The sequence below is a fragment of the Syzygium oleosum genome, unplaced genomic scaffold (assembly GCF_021117445.2).
Source record: "Syzygium oleosum isolate NSW1041296 unplaced genomic scaffold, Sole_v2.1 Sole_v2.01, whole genome shotgun sequence".
Taxonomy (NCBI): Eukaryota; Viridiplantae; Streptophyta; class Magnoliopsida; order Myrtales; family Myrtaceae; genus Syzygium; species Syzygium oleosum.
Genome location: NW_026607485.1, coordinates 28,826,238 through 28,844,552, shown reverse-complemented (window position 1 = coordinate 28,844,552; position 18,315 = coordinate 28,826,238). Strand labels below are relative to the sequence as shown.

At 40.8% G+C, this 18,315-nt stretch overlaps 1 protein-coding gene across 1 annotated transcript; it reads left to right on the top strand.

The window, feature by feature from the left end:
• The first annotated feature begins 16,164 nt into the window (after window positions 1-16,164).
• Window positions 16,165-18,114, top strand: LOC115685256 (L-type lectin-domain containing receptor kinase IX.1-like). Its single transcript, XM_030610284.1, has one exon. The coding sequence runs from the start codon at window positions 16,165-16,167 to the stop codon at window positions 18,112-18,114; it is 1,950 nt and encodes a 649-aa protein (XP_030466144.1).
• The last annotated feature ends 201 nt before the right edge of the window (window positions 18,115-18,315 follow it).

Sequence of the window (18,315 nt, the reverse complement as noted above, 5' to 3'; positions counted from 1 at the left end):
AACTAGGGATTGCGAGTGTAAACCGCGTTCATACAATTACTTTGTTGAATCGCTAGTGTGAAAAAATTCTTTTTAATTTATGAGCGACTCTTGTTTTTTGCCAAGGACCGATATGTTCATGGACGAAATTACGTAATGGGTACTTTATATGCTAATTATATTTGTATTTACCAACTAGCACGAGCAAGTCACACATGCTCCCGATGCATGGGAGCTCAACTCACACCCACCATCTCATCAAGTAGAGATAGTACATTAGTTGGCTTTGTAAATGCATTTGGACTGACTACCCTACAAGAGCTGGTCTTACAAACTCTCGTTGCATATGCATGTGAGCGCAATTCATACCCACCATCATATCAATTGGATCCTACATGAGGACCAACATCTAATGGTGCATGTTAGTTGGCTACGTGCATACATCTGGAGCATCCAAGATATTTTCAATCATTGAGAAGGCTGCTCAATCATCCAAGAATTACCCAACCTGATCTTCAACTAGCTAGTTTATCATCCTTGCTCTTTCTCCTTCGATGTTGTAAAATTCTTTTTATAGAGTGTGTTAAGTCTAGACAAATGTACAGTTAATCTATAGAACATCACTACTCACTTTGTACATTGGTTCCAATCTGACACGTCATATTCTAACACCTATGACGGATCGGATTAAATTCATTGTAACTTAATGAGCTAGCTATTCCTTAATCTCCAAAAAGGAATTACCTTACTAATTGTCCCCTACAAACGAGCAGAATCCAACTTTCTAGATCCGTTCCTGATTATATTCAATAACATATCAACTAGAGGCATTGGGGATCCTTGTTGATAGATAGAAACGAGATATAGGAGAAGATCTGCCATCTCTAATTCTTCTCCAATCTACCGATAAAACTAGAATTGAAAATGAAAAAAAAAACTAATTTATTAATAAAACGAAAGTTATTAGCAATGTCTTTTTTGCACATGCAAACATGGATTCAAATGTACAAATGGGTATATACTAAACAACGAGGATTCAAATGATTAGGAGGTTCTTATAACTTCATCATTGCCTTCACGAGGATATCCCCCAAGCGAGTTTTGCTAGTTTAGGACCATCATATCGTCAACTTGGGAACGGTTTGCTATACCCCCATTCTCGTCTTGACCCATGGTTTAGTGGAGATAGTCCGAACGGTTTGATGACAATGTTCTCTACCCGGCAATTGGGTTGAATCTCTGTATTCTGCTGAATCCTTCTTGTAAAAGATTTGGTTGACTTCCATTGCAATTCTATTACGAGAACAAACGGTGATTGTCCGATCAAAAAGTGTCCATCTATTCAAATTTAAATTTGATCTGCTTCCATACTTCCCAAGTAACAACTAGTCAGGACTCTATGTGCTAGTCTCAACATAATTTCACCACCATAAGCAAGATCACGTCCCTCGGCTCCGAAAATTTATGTGCGAATTTGATTGAGGGACTAAATTCTTCATATATGGGCAATGGCACTCCGACTGGTTGCAGAGGCCGAGGAAATGTGTAATTGCTGTTTGAAAATGGAATGCTAGAAGGGGTATCGAATGTTGATTTTCTTTTGTATTATGAGTTTGTATGCATGCTTCCAGAGCTACTCGATTAGCTATAGAACCTTGTGCATTTCCCAAGAGTGTCCTAGAGTTCCTCCACTAGATTATAGTACATTGTGAGATTCCTTCCTTGAAATCACCAAGAGACAACTCATGTCCGAGCTCATTGGTATACCTAGCTAAACTCATTTTCACTTCAAATGATTAAGCCAATGAGTTTTGGTTCAACTAAGATACTAATTGTTCCAAATCATATCAATTTTACATGTCCACCTTGTAGAGTTTCGGAAGTGTGACTATAATAAACATTCTCTTATTATGACAAGAACAACACTCAACACACACCCATGGTGAAGTCCTTTCTACTTCACACCCGAAACATGGAGCACTTGCCCCTTTATAGAGGCTACCAAAGTCGGTGCTTCAATCGACTTTCTAGCCTTCCACATTCTTCTAATACAAATATCTACTATTATTTTGCGGCAACTGGATGGAGTATTTTAGAGAAGGCTGGAGGTGGCGTGGAGGCCTTATGTTGATTTTCCTTTGGACAAATATAGATGTGCGACTAAGAAATATGAAGAGAATTCTAGAAGAGAGAGAAGGCTGTGTTTTCTTCAACACACCTCATTAATATATGTGGGTCTTTGACGAACAAGATTTTCTTAGTGATAGAGCCCATGAGACGAAGCTATTCAAGTTAAATATTACGGAAAATGAGAAAGGAGAGTGGAATCCCAATTCTAGAACCCGTATTAAATGAAAGTCCTTCTTTTCAACTTTCAAGATTGGTGTACTTGATTAGGGTGCAAGAAACTTTTTTAGTTTACGAACTGAAGGTCACCTATTCAAATCTCACCAATTATGTGCAATTATGTTAAGTTATGGTCATTTGTATAAATCATATTCTAGGACTTAACTAGTTTATGGACTTATAGGGTATTGTGACCTTTATGTAGCAGGTCCTGCGCTAGTGCCACTGGATTATAAAAAACACGATTTTTTTTTTCGTTTACATATACTTAAGTCTTTAATATCCATCTTACTTCAAAAAGCATTAGGTGAAATAATGTTCATATTGGTATGGAAGGCAAAGTCAAATCACATAATAAAAAACTCATGAGGATTCTCCCTCCCTTCTCTCTCTCTCTCTGTCTCTCTCTGTCTCTCTCAAGCCCATTGCCTCCAAGTGGTTTGGTCGAACACCTTTCTGTGTAACTGACGAAATGTCCTTCTTTGAAGTCCACATTTCAAGCCGAGGATAGACAGGACTTTGACCAAAAGGAGATGACTTTCGTAAACAGTGGTCCGACTTGCGAAAACCCCAAGAGCGGCAAATTTCTGAATTCGGCCAACATGAAAAATGTGATTAAAACATGTCAAACATTCAATCTATGGAAAGGAAGAAACACATACCTCTACCGCGCCCCCACACCCCCCTCAGCTTCCCGTAAGGCCAGAACTCCATTAGAAATATCGCAGGCCAAAGGAAAATGAGATCCACGACATGACTCTGAGCAGTGGTACTGTCGATGCTAATCTACAACTTTCTCTTGGCCAAAAAGCAAAAATCAAATCAACTTCCTCATTATGGTCTTCTGTTTGTTAAAAGGTGGTTATTTTCAGCTAGCCGGGTAGCAAAACTATGCTTGGAAATAGATGCTGTCGACCGGAGTCCATTTGCAATGGCAGACCACGAAAAGAGGGAGGGAATGTGCAAATATGATTGAGGGACTAGGTTCTTCATTTATGGGCAATGGCACTTTGACTGGTTGCAGAGGCCGAGGGAATGTCCAATTGCTGTTCGAAATGAAAAGCTAGAAAGGGTATAGAATGTTGATTTTCCTTTTGTATTACGAGCTTCTATACATGCTTCCAGAGCTGCTCGATTAACTATGGAACCTTATGCATTTTCCCAAGAGTGTCCTAAAGTTTCTCCATTGAATTAAAGTACATCACAAGATTAATTCCTTGAGATCACCAAGAGAGAGTTCATGTCCGAGCACATTATACATATTTAGCTAAACTTACTTTCACTTCAAATGATTAAGCTAATGAGTTTTGGCTTAACTAAGATACTGATTGTTCCAAATCATATCAATTTTTCGATAAGAGACCTTGTCCAGCAATTGTCACATGCCCACTTCATACGCAAGTGTTTGATGAACAAGATTTTCTTAGTGACAAACCCAGAGAAGAAGTATTCAAGTTAAATATCAGGGAAAATAAGAAAGGAGAGTGGAATCCCAATTCTAGAACCCATAATAAAAGTCCTTCTTTTCAACTTGCAGGGTTGATGTAGGAGATTAGGGCAAGAGCAATTTTTTAATTTATGAATTGAAGGTCATATGTTCAAATCTTAGGTCAGAGTCGCCTATATAAGTCAAATTTTATGACTTTAATCAATTTATGGACTTGTAGGGTATTTTGTGACCTTTATGTAACGGTTATGCGCTTGTGTCACTGGATTATAATTTTTTTTTTCGGTTATAAATTTATTATCCTTACCTTACAAATACTTTAGTCGTTCATCTCCATCTTACTTCAAAAAACATTAGATAAAATAATCTTCAGATTGGGATGGAAGGCAAAGTCAAATCACATAATAAAAAAAAGGGAAAAAACCACCAAAAACCCCAAACTTTGTCATCCGTGACACATTTACCCCGAACCTTTTTTTGTGACACTAAAAACCCCGAACTTTGCTTTTTGTGACACATTTACCCCAATGTATTTAGTCCATGGGCATTTTCGTCTTTTTTGCTTTTTCTTTTTTTTTTCTTTTTCTTTCCTTTCCGGCGAGGGGGGCCCTCGCCGGCGTCGAGCGAGGGCGGCCCTCGCCGGCGTCGGGCGAGGTTCGCCCTCGCCTGGGCGAGCGAGGGCGGCCCTCGCCCGACTCAAGCGAGGTTGACCCTCGCCGGCGTCGGGCGAGGTCGACCTCGCTGAGCCGGCGAGGGCCGCCTCGCTCGCCCGGCGAGGGCGACCCTCGCCGGCGACGGCGAGGTCCGCCTCGCCGGGCGAGGTCCGCCCTCGCCCGGGCGAGCGAGGCGGCCCTTGCACGATCTCGGCGAGGTCGACCCTTGCCGGCGTCGAACGAGGGCGGCCTCGCCGATCCGGTGAGGGCGGCCCTCGCCGGCGTCGGGCGAGGGTCGCCCTCGCTGGGCGAGCGAGGCGGCCCTCGCCCAATGACGGCGAGGGCGGCCCTCGCCGAGATCGAGCGAGGGCGACCCTCGCCGGCGTCGGGGCGAGGTCCGCCCTCGCTGGCGAGCGAGGGCGGCCCTCGCCGAGATCGAGCGAGGGCGACCCTCGCCGGCGTCGGGCGAGGTCCGCCCTCGCTCGGGCGAGCGAGGGCGGCCTCGCCCGATCTAGCGAGGTCGACCCTCGCCGGCGTCGGGCAAGGGTCGCCCTCGCTGGGCGAGCGAGGCGGCCCTCGCCCGACTCGAGCGAGGTCGACCCTCGCCGACGCCGGCGAGGGTCGACCTCGCCGAGACGGGCGAGGCGAACCTCGCCGACGCCGGCGAGGGCCGCCCTCGCCGGATCCGGCGAGGGCCGCCCTCGCTCGGCCGCGAGGCCCCCTCGCCGGATCCGCGATGGGCAGCCTCTCGCGACGCCGGCGAGGCCCCACCTCGCGGAAAGGAAAAAAAAGAAAAAAAAAAAAAAGCAAAAAAGACGAAAATGCCCATGGACTAAATACATTGGGGTAAATGTGTCAAAAAAGCAAAGTTCGGGGTTTTGGTGTCACAAAAAAAGTTCGGGATAAATGTGTCACAGATGGCAAAGTTTGGGGTTTTTGGTGATTTTTTCCCTAAAAAAAACTCATGATGATTCTCCGTCCCTTCTTTGCTCTCTCTCTCTGAGGCCCATTGCCCCCAAGTGGTTTGGTCGTACACTTTTCTGTGTCGCTGATGAAATGTCCTTTAAAGTCCACCTTTCAAGCTGTGGATAGACAGGACTTTGACCAAGCGCAGATGGCTTTCGTAGACAGCGGTCCGACCTGCAGAAAGCCCAACAGCGGCACCTTTCTGAATTCGGCCAACGTGAAAAATGTCATTGAAACATGTCAAACGTTCAATCTGTGGAAAGGAAGAAACCATACGTCTGCCGCCTTCACACCCACTTCAGCTTCCCCTAAGGCCAGAACTCTATCAGAAATATCGCAGGCCAAAGGAAAATGTGATCCACAACATGACTCTTCGGCAGTTGAACTGTCGATGCTAATCTTCAACTTTCTCTTGGCCAAAAAGTAAAAATCAAATCAACTTCCTCATTCTGGTCTTCATTTTGTTAAAAGTTGGTTGTTTGCAGCGAGCTGAGCAGCAAAACTACGCTTAGAAATAGATGGTGTAGACCCGAGCTCGTTTGCAATGGCAGACCAAGAGAAGAGGGAGGGGGGATTCCATTTGGTGCTTGATGCAATTTTTACGAAGTGAAATTTCGATATTTCGCACCTCCAGATGAGCTAGGCACGGCAATTTTTTACCTTGTCACTAAATTTGGTTTTTGCGTCATTGCATTCGTCATTGAGATGTGGCTCTCATTTTGCATTAAAGATTTCTTTCGAGATCGGATAAATTATCTGCATTAATTTTGAGTCACCATATAGTTTCTACGGGGAATTAGGTCTACCATTTTGTTTAGGTGTTACTCGGTTTCACGAAAGAATACATTTGTAATTTGGGGATTTATTGTTGGTCGCGAAAAACAACACCCCCAAGATCTCCATAATTAGAATCTAGAACACATATAAGCATATGATCAAGTAAATGGAATTTGTAAACTTGATTTAGGACTCATCGTTCTTGATGCGGAATAGCAATGATTCTCAACACAAATCTTCTCCTCTATTACCCATTGTATCACCGGCTCAATGAGACTGCCTCTCACAATTGGCGTTTGCCCCTTATGTGAGTGATTTTGTGAATCAGGGTTAGAGGAGGGACTTGAGCATTATTTATAGAGTTTTAAACCAGGCCCTCTCATCACGGGCTGGCCTTACTCGGCCCATACTAGCCAGTCCCATATTAGATTATTTAAGAAACTTTATATCTCACCTTATTAGACCAAGCTAGTAAAACGGTTAATTATAATCTCAATTAATGCAACCCACATCAGAAAAACTCTCACATTCTCCTACTTGGGCTATATTAATTGAAATTGTACTGTATGTGCGCACCTTTATGTTGATCTAGAGATAATTTTTAATAGTCAATCCGATCTCATAAAGTCTCAAACACAGAATCATGACGGTAACTGCATGTATACACACAGAGCCTTCCATGGTCCTAGATGCTTTTAACTTTACTGATATAGATTTAATATGGTAGTGCAGCAATTGGATAACACCTCAAAAAGAGTAATACCTTATGTGTCATCCCTTTGTTAATCCATATTATCTTTCTTTAAGTGTCATAAAACCAGATGTGTCACTAGAGAATATCCTTATGGTTCTAATGAACCTACATATGTCTTATCCTTATAGTTAACTTTACTTTATGTGTAACAAGACATATCCTTAAGGCTAATAACTAGATGCTTCTAGCCTTTACTCAAGGTTTACACAATACCTTGAGATTTTCACCAGATATATGTATTCAACATGATAACAATGCATTAATAAAAACCTTATTGAATGCATAGGAGTTGATACATATAAAAAAAATGTTACTAAATGTAAGAAAACACAGATGTAAACTTTATTAGAGTAAAGACAAAAGCAACTCCCACTAAACAATAGCATCCCATAATACTCCTAAACCCATGTTAATGACATGTCGTTCAAATACACAAGGGCGAAAGTTTGTATTTAGTGGATCTGCAACCATATCATCTGTGAGAATATGCTCTACTTTAATGTCACCATTTTGAACTGTTTCCTTTATGGTAAAAAAAACTTGATAGCCATATGCTTAGACCCCTTGAGATATCTGCTCATCGCAGAGTTATTGTCACAATACAACTGTATGGATCTATCTACAAAATCAAATATGGTCAACTCTTTAATGAGGTTCTGGAGCCAAATTGCTTGAATAGATGCTGAAAAGCATGCTATACATTCCGCTTACATGGTAGAGGATAGTATGAATTTCTGTTTATTGCTTTTCCATGCTACTGCACATCTCGCTAACTTAAATATGTAACCTGCTGTCTACTTTATGTCATCCTAACAACCAGCAAAGTCAACTTCCAAATATCCTACTAGCTGCAGGTCTTGAACATGTCTGTAAATTAGCATACAGTCTCTTGTCCTCTTTAAGTACCTTAAAACCTTCTTGGCAGCAATCCAGTGATCGTGTCCTGGATTTGACTAATATCTACCTAGAAGTCCTGTTGCAAAAGCAGTGTCTGGTCTAGTGCAAACTTGAGCATACATGATACTTTCAAGTGCACTAGCATAAGGTACATCCTTCATTTGGGTTTTCTCAATATTTGAATGAAGACAATGTGACAGATTCAGTTCATCACTCTTAATGACAGGAGTAATTCTTGGCTTACAATGTTGCATACTGAATCTTTCTAAAAAACGATCAACATATATCCTCTGAAACAAACTCAATATATGGCGAGAATGATCCCTATGGATCTTAATGCCACGGATAAAAGATGCCTCACCAAGGTCATTCATGTCAAAAATTTCGACAACATCCGTTTTGTCTTATGTAGTAATCCAAGATTACTACTTACAAGCAAGATATCGTCTTACGTGAAGTATGAGAAAAATAAATTTCCTCCGACTGACCTTGTAGTATATACACTGATCCACTTTGTTTTTAACAAAATCCAATGAAGTGACAACACCACTATGAAACTTTAAGTACCATTGTCTAGAAACTTGCTTGAGGCCATAAATTGACTTTTTCAGTCTACACACAAGCTTACTTAAATCATCCGTTGCAAAATTTTCGAGTTGTACCATATAGACCTCATTATCAAGGTTTCCATTCAGAAAGGCAGTTTTAATATTTATCTGGTGTAACTTTATATAAAAAATGCTATGATCACTCTGAAGAATCTTTATAAGAGACTAAGGAAAATGTTACTTTAAAGTCTACTTCTTCTCTATAAGTGAAACCCTTGGCTATCAGTTTGGTTTTAAATTTCTCAATCTTTCCTTTGTAGTTTCTTTTAGTCTTATACACCCATTTACAGCCGATGACCTTGTGACCTTCAAGCCATTCAACAAGCTCCCAAACATCATTATGTTTCATAGATTGTATCTTGTCTTTCATCGCTTCCAACCACAGATCTGACCAAGGACAAGAAACAACATTTGTATAAGTCACTAAATTAATTACTTAGCCGATGTCGTAGTTATGCTCTTCCAAATAAACTATATAGTCTGGTGATATAGCTGATTGTCTCTACCTAATTGATCTTCTAAGTAGAGCTACTACAACCTCATGTTGCATGAGGGGTTTGAAGAACTTCATTAGGAACTGCCTCAATAACAAGATCCTAAATCTCAACAGGTTCAGTCTGTGGTGTAGGAGGCTTTACAACTATCTGTATAGGTACAGAGAAAAGCACAATGGTCCCCACTGTACTATTATCCTTAATAGTCTATGAGCAGCTACCCTCTTCGACCACGTTAAATTCCAGAAACTTCATTGTCTATTAATCCACAATTCTTGTACCTCCATTGCGATTTTAAAACCAATATCCTTTCAATTGATCTGGGTAAAATATGAAGTAACACCAAGTGGTCATGAAGTCTAACTTACTTAATGTTGGATTATATAAGTAAGTTGGATTATATAACCTTACCTCAGCAGGACATTCCCTGACCTTAAGATGGTTCAAGCTAGATTGATGTCCAGTTCATAACTCAAAATGAGTCTATGGAATAACTTTGGTAGGAACACGATTTAGTATGTAGAAAGTTTCTTTCAAAGCTTCACCCCACAGAAAATTAAGTATTTTGGTCCTACTAATCATACTCCTTATCATATCCATAAGGTGCGATTGCGCCTTTCGGCCGCACCATTTTATTCAGGACTCTAATGCATAGTAAATTGAGTAACTATCCTAGAATCCTCCAAGTATTTGGCATATGACCCTTTAAGCTGTCCAGCATCACCAGCCTGCCATAATACTTATCACCACGGTCAAATTTGACAACCTTTATTACTTTTCCCAACTGTTTCTTGACTTCAGTTCGAATTTTTTTTTTTGAAATTGTCAAAAGACTTGGACTTTTTCTTAATCAAGTACACATAAATATATCGGGAATAGTCATCAGTAAATGTGATGAAATAAAATTTTTTACACAATGTTGACGTATAGGGTCCACTAATATCAATATAAATGACTTCCAATATATCAGAACTTTGAACTGCAGTTTTCTTCTTTATCTTAGTCATCTTACCACTACAATAGTCTACGCAAGTCTTTAGGTCATTTTTAAAAGCAAATAGAATGTTGACTTTTATCAACCTTTCCACTTTTTCCCTAGAGATGTGGCCATGGTTTTTATGCCACAACACATAAGACTGTTTCTTAAATAGAGGTCTTTTGGAAATAACCTTTCAACCGTATAAGTGACGTATACATCATTGGTAGTTAAACACAATTTGTAAAATCCATCGGACATATTGCAGCATTCAACCTTACTTGAATTAAAGAACGTAGAAATAGTATTTATATATATATATATATATATTTATATCAAAAGAGTAACCACACATGTCCAAACTTGATACGCAAACTAAGTTCCATCTTAAGGAAGGCATAAAAAATGTGTTTCTTAACATCATATTAAAACTATAATCTATAATTAAAATGACATCTCCCACGAACTCGACGTCAACTTTATTGTTGTTTCTCATGATGAGCTTTGATTCAACTTGATTTTGCTTCCTTGGGTTTATGAATTCCTATATGGTAAACACAACATGATTTGTTGTACCACAATCTAGCCACGATGAACTGGATAGGCTTTTGATATATTGGAGTCACAAACAAATTCCAAAGAATCATTATCTGCATGCTCACACTTGGACAACCAAGTTTTATATTTGTTGCTGTTTTTCTTTATGTGACATCTCTTCTTACAAAAGAAGGGCGGTCACCATCTTTTTTGAATAATACTTTCTTAAGACCCAAATAGTCAGAATGACAGGTGATTTCATGAGTTTCTTTATGAGTACGATTTTTGGACCTCTTACTCTTTTTGTCCTTAACCTCAGCAGAACCATCATACTTTGTGTTGAAGAGTCATTGTAGATGTGTACCAATCTCAGCATTAGACGAGACATAGTTCCAAGCTTCCAATGCTTCCATAATTTGTTTAGCTGTGCAGTCAGCTGGCAAACTACTATTCGAGTGTTCTTGAATGGATTGCTTCATTGATAACAAGCAAATCGAATTACTTTTTTTCCAAGTAGCACACTGTGTTTTCTCGGGATCTATACTGGTGGCAGTGAGATCTATCGGCTTTTCCTTAGTAAGAGCAATATAAACATCTGCCAGCTCCATTCTAAACAGAAAATCCTCTTCCAATTTCTTAAAGTTTGAACCAGGAAGAACCTTAATCCTAATAGAGTTGCCGTTTTAGAAATTTGATTAATTTACAAGCAATGTATACAATTAGCATTATATGTGAGTATTGTGCAACTTAAAACCGTATAAGTATACATCCTAAGAGTTACATACATCATTGTATAAACACCTTTGGGCCGAGTATATGACATGTAGTTGTATGCTCTCCACATGACAACGGCCATGAGAATATATTCCAACCTTTGTGAATTCACCACCTTTGGGTGTGTGAACTACTAGGATCAGTCACTCCTCAAGCATATGCTGTACATGCATCCCTCCATAAACTAATACACAATCATCTCCTTTGGAAGTATGACCACGCATTAGAATAGGAGACATCCCACTATAATATGAGATCGATATTTTTCAAACCCAATCAAGTGTGCCATTTTGGAGGTCACAACCCAATTGAATCCTTGAAAATCTCTCATATCATGGATATAAACTTTATATCTCACATTTACCATATACAAGTGATTTTCTTAAAGACAGGGGTAATTTGTCACTAAAATCAAATGCCATGCTAATTTCATTGCTCCATTCATTGATAGACAATGAATTACACTCTACACATTCTTAATATGGTATATACATATGGGCTTGCATCTAAATTTCTAAAACCATAGAGAAATACAAGAAAATACGCAAAAATACCCTAAAAATACACGTATATAGGATTTTATACGTATTTTCACATCCTTAAAGCCATAAACATGTAAAATAAATATACCACAGTGTAAAGCATCTCGATACGAGTGTGGCGGTACCAAGAATGTCCCAATTGGACGTTGGACGCGCTCTCACACACCGTCGGAATGCATAGCGCGTGTTCGCGCGTTCAACCGGTCAAACCGGTTTGAACTGCCGATCTGATCGATTGACCGGTCCAACGGGTCAATGGTCAACGAACTGGTCCAACCGGTTCGATCAAATAGGGTCGGGTCTTTATTTGGGTCGGATAACGGGTCAGGTTGCTCGGTCAATAGGTCAGTCAACGGGTCGGATCCGCATCAGTCACCCATCTGTTGATGTCATGATGACGTTAGCCCTAGCGTTGCACGCGCTAGCTATCACTGCGGCCCAGCGGCACGTGGGGGTGCGTGCGGTGTCCCACGGTGGTGCTCTTCCTATCAAAATGCTCGTCTCGTCGAGCACATTCCAAATATGTAGTAAAAATAATTTTTGATGAACAAAAATCACAAAAACGAGCCAAATTCGTATGCTCTACATCTAGTCTATGGTTGCTCTGATACCACATGTTGGTCACGAAAAACGACACCCCAAGATCTCCATAGGTAGAATCTAGAACACAGATAAACATATAATCGAGTAAATGGAATTTGTGTACCTAATTTAGGATTCATTGTTCTTGATGCGGAATAGCCATGATTATCAGCACAATTCTTCTCCTCTATTACCCACTATATCACTGGCTCAATGAGACTGCCTTTCACAGTTGGCGTTTGCCCCTTATGTGAGATATTTTGTGAATAAGGGTTAGAGGAGGGACTTGAGCACTACTTATAGAATTTTATGCCAGGGCCTCTCATCACGGGTCGGGCCTTACTTGGCTTACACTAGCCAGTCCTATATTAGACTATTTAAGAAACTTTATATCTCACCTTATTAGACCAAGCTCGTAAAACGGTTAATTACAATCTCAATTAATGTAATCCACATCAGAAAAACTCTTACATTTATGGCAATAGCTATTATTACTAGAGAGAGAGAGAGAGAGAGAGAGAGAGAGAGAGAGAGAGAAAATATGCAAGTGTTTTGTGATTTCCTTGATATTGTAAGTGTTGTGACACGCAACATAATCCCGATACCTCGTGTGGGGAGATTACTAAGAAGGGAGCCTAAGTTCTAGCCTATTAAGATATTTGGTTGAACCCATATTCATTAAAAAATTTAAGATAATGAGTTATGGGTCAACTATGACATACTAAGTGCTAGGGGAAAGTACCAAAAACTCATAAATTTATTGTATTGATACCTATTCAGTTTTAAACTTTTCAATTTACCATTTTAGTCATAAATTTTTTGCATTTGTGTCAATTGAGTCCATTCGGCCAATCATGTTCGGAAATCATTGACGTGGACGCTGGCCATCCTATATGGCGCGGCCGGCGCAAACATTGACATTAATTTTTTATGATTTTTCTTTTTTTTATTTTCTTCTCTTTACTCTTTTTTTTTAGGGAGGAGGGGTAGGGAGGGGTTGAGGGCTGGCGACCATTGTTCGCACTGGACGAGGGGCATGATGGCCCTCGCTGTGGCCGGGGAAGGTGTGGCGGCCCTTGCCGCATTCGCTAGATTTGGGAGGTGTGAACAGAAGTAAGATGTCCATTACATGCATGTATTATTTCTAGTCCTACAATATATTGGTTATGCAGAATTTACATGCATATTTTCAAAACTCATACTTAGTAGGTGTGGATTTTGTTATTATAAAAAGGGGAGATTGTTGGAAAATATCCTAAAGAATTTTGATGATTATAAAACATAAGCCAAGCGTGCAAAACTTCATTTAAGTGTGCACAGACTCATATTTAAAATACATAGAAGAGATTATAAGAATATGATTCAGATTTTGCTAAGTCTAGAAATTTGCAGAAGAAAGGATATAGAACCAAACTATGTGAATAGGTGCTTTCCATTAAAAGATTCGGGGATAAAGATATCTCAAATGTCATAACTTCCTTACGGCGGTCATTTGAGCACAACGAGTTCAAAAAAATGCTCACTTAAATGCCATAACTTTTTTAACAAAAAAAAGTTTCATAACTTTTGATCGATGCCATAATATTTAAAAAACCTTCACCACAAATGTCACGCCACATAGAATCTCCAGTGCTTGTAGTGCATTTTTTTAAAAAGTTATGGCATTGGAAGTGAATATTTTTTTTTTAAAGTCTTGGCAGTCAAGTAGTAAAGAAAAAGTGATGGCACTCAAGTTAATATTTTCCAAAAGTCATGTTACTTAAGTGATTGAGTAAAAAGTTATAGTAATCAAGTGATTTTGGTACGAAAGCTATGTCAGTTGTGATATCTTTCTCCATAGATTTGATAATCATTGGAGTTACTAAATTAAGGACTCTTCTCATAGCAATAAAGTATGATTTTCCAAGACTATATATGGCAAAAATGAAGGACTGATTCTATCATGGGATTGGTGAAATGGCGTGATAAAAGCCTGCCATTAATAGAAGATCTGGTTGCCCATCCAAATTGAGGTAAGTGTATGCGTGTGTTTTTAAGGAATTTTGTTGAGATTATTTACAGAGAATTAGATGGACATAATGGATTCACTATCCAAGTGCAAAATTTGAGTTTAGAGCTCCATAAATTGGAGAAAACTCTGCCATAAGGCATACAATTGAATAGGGAAAAAATAAGAAAATTTTACTATTATTTTGACGTTCTTGAGTATGTCTCTTTTGTAAGCTTGTGATATTCATTTAAGTGTTGTTCTCTAGTGATAGTAAGAGTGACAATGTCTTTTGTAAACACATGAAATGAGTGGTTGTACTTAAGGTGAAGCCATTTGCTTAAGGTGAGAGAAGATCAAACGCGATGGAATTTCCAAACATGTGAGAGAGAGAGAGAGAGAGAGAGAGAGAGAGAGAGAGAGAGAGAGAGAGAGAGAGAGAGAGAGAGAGAGAGAGAGAGAGAGAGAGAGAGAGAGAGAGAGAGAGTTACAAGAGGGGCGAAATTAAAAAAATGCCGAAGGGGAAAAACGTGGAAAATAGAAAAGGAAAGGGGGATAAATGTAAGATGAATCTTGATCATCTCCTTAATCAATCCACTTACTTCCAAAAACAAAAATAAAGAATTGCTTCATCCGTCTCATATTTATTTCAAGGAGATAACATCATCAGGGATGAGTCCTTATTGAAACAAGTGGTAAATGAATTGCCTAACTTTTATATAATGAGTTGAAATAAGTTTATATAATGGATTGATCTTTGCTGCATTTCCACCAAAGGATTATAAGTATAACTGGCTAAATAATTTCTGGTTCGAAACTTAGGAATATATAGGATCTATAGATGTGTATGGTGGTAGAGCAAGAAGGAAGAAAGAGAGAGAGATGATCGTGTCTTACTATTTAATATTGTCTCCACTATCTAATTTCTTTCTTTTAACCTAATTGGTAAAATCAAGATGACGAATTATCCACCTCCAATGAAACCACTCTGATCTTCTATTAAAAACAAAATCTCAATTCTCTCTTTAGTTCTTCAACTCTGGTATAAAGTTCTTGCTTCGGCAACTCAAAAATGAGTGGGTTTTATTTATTTATTTATTATGAATCGATATTGAAACCATTCCATTTATTACCCATTTTTCTATCAATGCACTGTGGTTCTAAATTCTCATCTCTGGAATTCCTTTGAAAGGTTGTTGAATATTTTTTTATGGATTCTGTCAATTTGCGCTATACGTAGGAACTTTGTTTAAACAAAGATTCGGATATCCTTTATTATTAAAAATTATGTTCCCTTTCATTCCCCTTAGTATCTTACAAATTGCTTTTGCAGTGTCTTACGCAGAAAGCTTCGGGGTATCCATTCTCTGCCGTCTGATTCGGGAAACCTGAGTATAAATTTGGCAAATCTCTATGATTCACATGACAATGCCTATCAAATTAGATTTCTTCCGTTGAAATCGTCAACCATTCTTTGTGACACGGCTGACTGGTCTTTCGTTGCTGTCTCTAATCGTTGATGCACTTGTCAGGCCCGAATTTTTATGGGAATTCGAGGGCCATCCGCAATTGTTAGAACATTTCCTATTGACATGAGAACAACGGTGCCGGTGATTGATCCAAGGCAGATAGCTACATGCCTTTGTTCATATTTTCATGACAAAGAACGAATGATGGAGACATCAAGCTATTTGATCTGAGCGACATTTTCATCTTCACTCTATGTCCAATAATGTCTTCATCAATCTCACAACTTCGTACCTCCTCTTCTCTTTCCTTCTTGTACACTGCCATTTGCCTTAAATTCAGCATCCCTCGCTTCGATCCCAGCGGGAAATTCTCACTATGGCCCCCTATTTGGAGTCCAAGCGCTCACTGCGCGTTTTCCTTCTCTTCTTGTCCATCTACGTGCTGCTTCGATCGGGCAATTCCCTTTCCTTCAACATATCTCGCTTCGACCCGCAGGCCACAGACATGGTCTATGAAGGCGATGCAAAGCCGAACGTCGGGACCATTGACTTCACTAGCGCCACTTACTATGGCCATATTGGCCGAGCATTTTACGCAGAAAAGCTGCGGCTCTGGGACTCCGCCTCCAGGAGGCTCACTGACTTCTCCACTCGCTTCTCTTTCACCATTGACACACATAACCAGTCGGAGTACGGGTCTGGCTTGGCCTTCTTCCTTGCCCCGGTTGGGTTCCAAATCCCGGTCAACTCGATTGGTGGCTTCTTAGGCCTGTTCAACACCACGTACAGCGACTCGTCCTCGAACCAAATCGTTGTGGTCGAGTTCGACACCTTTGCCAATCCCGAATGGGACCCTCCGTATGAGCATGTTGGGATCAACAATAACTCGATTGCTTCGGCGGTGAACACCCCTTGGAATGTCAGCTTTCACAGTGGTGACACTGCCGACGTGTGGATTGCGTACAACTCTGCGACCAAGAACTTGAGTGTTTCTTGGTGCTACCAGACTACGCCAAACCCGCATGAAAACACAAGTATTTCGTATCAGATTGATCTTACCACTGTCTTGCCCGAGGAGGTGATGATCGGTTTCTCAGCTGCGACTGGCTATTACATTGAACGTCACCAACTTGAATCTTGGTCCTTCAGTTCGAACCTCGAAGTTGAGGAAAAGCAAGGAAATGCAAGGACCAAGTTAATTGTTGGCTTAGCAGTTCCGCTAGGAGTCCTACTCTGCAGCATGGCGGCTATATTGGCAATCCTTTGGAGGAGGAAGAGGAGGAGCGAGGGATCGGAGATGGCGAACTTGACGTCCATAAATGATGAGCTTGAGAGAGGTGCAGGGCCACGGAGGTTTACGTATGCGGATCTCGTTTCTGCTACCAACAACTTTGCTGGGGAGAGGAAGCTGGGCGAAGGCGGGTTTGGGGCGGTCTACAGGGGATATCTGGTTGGCCTGGACGCAGCAGTTGCGGTGAAGCCGATATCAAGAGGTTCAAAACAAGGGAAGAAGGAGTTCATCACCGAGGTGAAGGTGATCAGCAGCCTGAGGCACAGAAATTTGGTGCAACTTATTGGTTGGTGCCACGAGGCGAATGTGTTCCTGCTCGTCTACGAGTTCATGCCGAACGGTAGCCTTGACAGGCACCTCTTCGGCAAGAGGAGCCCTCTAAGTTGGGCTGCCCGGTACAAGATTTCGGTCGGGCTCGCCTCCGCACTGCTCTATCTCCATGAGGAGTGGGAGCAGTGCGTGGTGCGCAGGGACATCAAGTCGAGCAACGTGATGCTAGACTCGGGGTTCAACGTCAAGCTTGGAGACTTCGGGCTGGCCCGCCTCATGGACCACGAGCTTGGGCCGCAGACAACTGGGGTAGCTGGCACGTTTGGATACCTAGCCCCGGAGTATGTGAGCACAGGGCGAGCGAGCAAGGAGTCCGATGTGTATAGCTTCGGGGTGGTTGTGCTTGAGATTTCTACGGGGCGGAGGTCCGTTGATCCAATGGAGCGATCGTCGCAGATGAGTTTGGTGGAGTGGGTGTGGGACCTCTATGGGAAAGGCCGGGTTGTTGAGGCTATGGATGAGACACTCCAAGTGGATTTTGATGAAAAACAAGTGGAGTGCTTGTTGGTCGTGGGCTTGTGGTGTGCTCATCCCGATCGGGGCTTGAGGCCCTCCATAAGGCAAGCGCTTCAGGTCCTCAATTTTGAAGCTACGGTGCCTGTTCTTCCTAATAAGATGCCGATCGCAGTGTACCATGTGCAGTTGCCGCCGTCTGTCAGCTCCGGCGAGCCTCCCATCACCAATAGTCTCCAAGAAGGTCGTTGAGCGTGGTTAATTGGATGGAATAAGAATTATGTTGCAAGTGTTCTTAATTTTTCAAGCATTGGAACAATGAAGTTTGTGTTAATCGTTTTTCCTATTTTTGAGTATATTGAATCTAAGGAAATTATCGTGTGACAACTCAATTCGATGTTGAGAACTCAAATGTTCTTATCTCTAGGTTACTTGTATTTACTTGTTCTGAAT

Bases quoted from the DNA above. Each gene is read 5' to 3' on its own strand.
- LOC115685256 (XM_030610284.1), top strand. From the start codon at position 16,165: ATGGCCCCCTATTTGGAGTCCAAGCGCTCACTGCGCGTTTTCCTTCTC.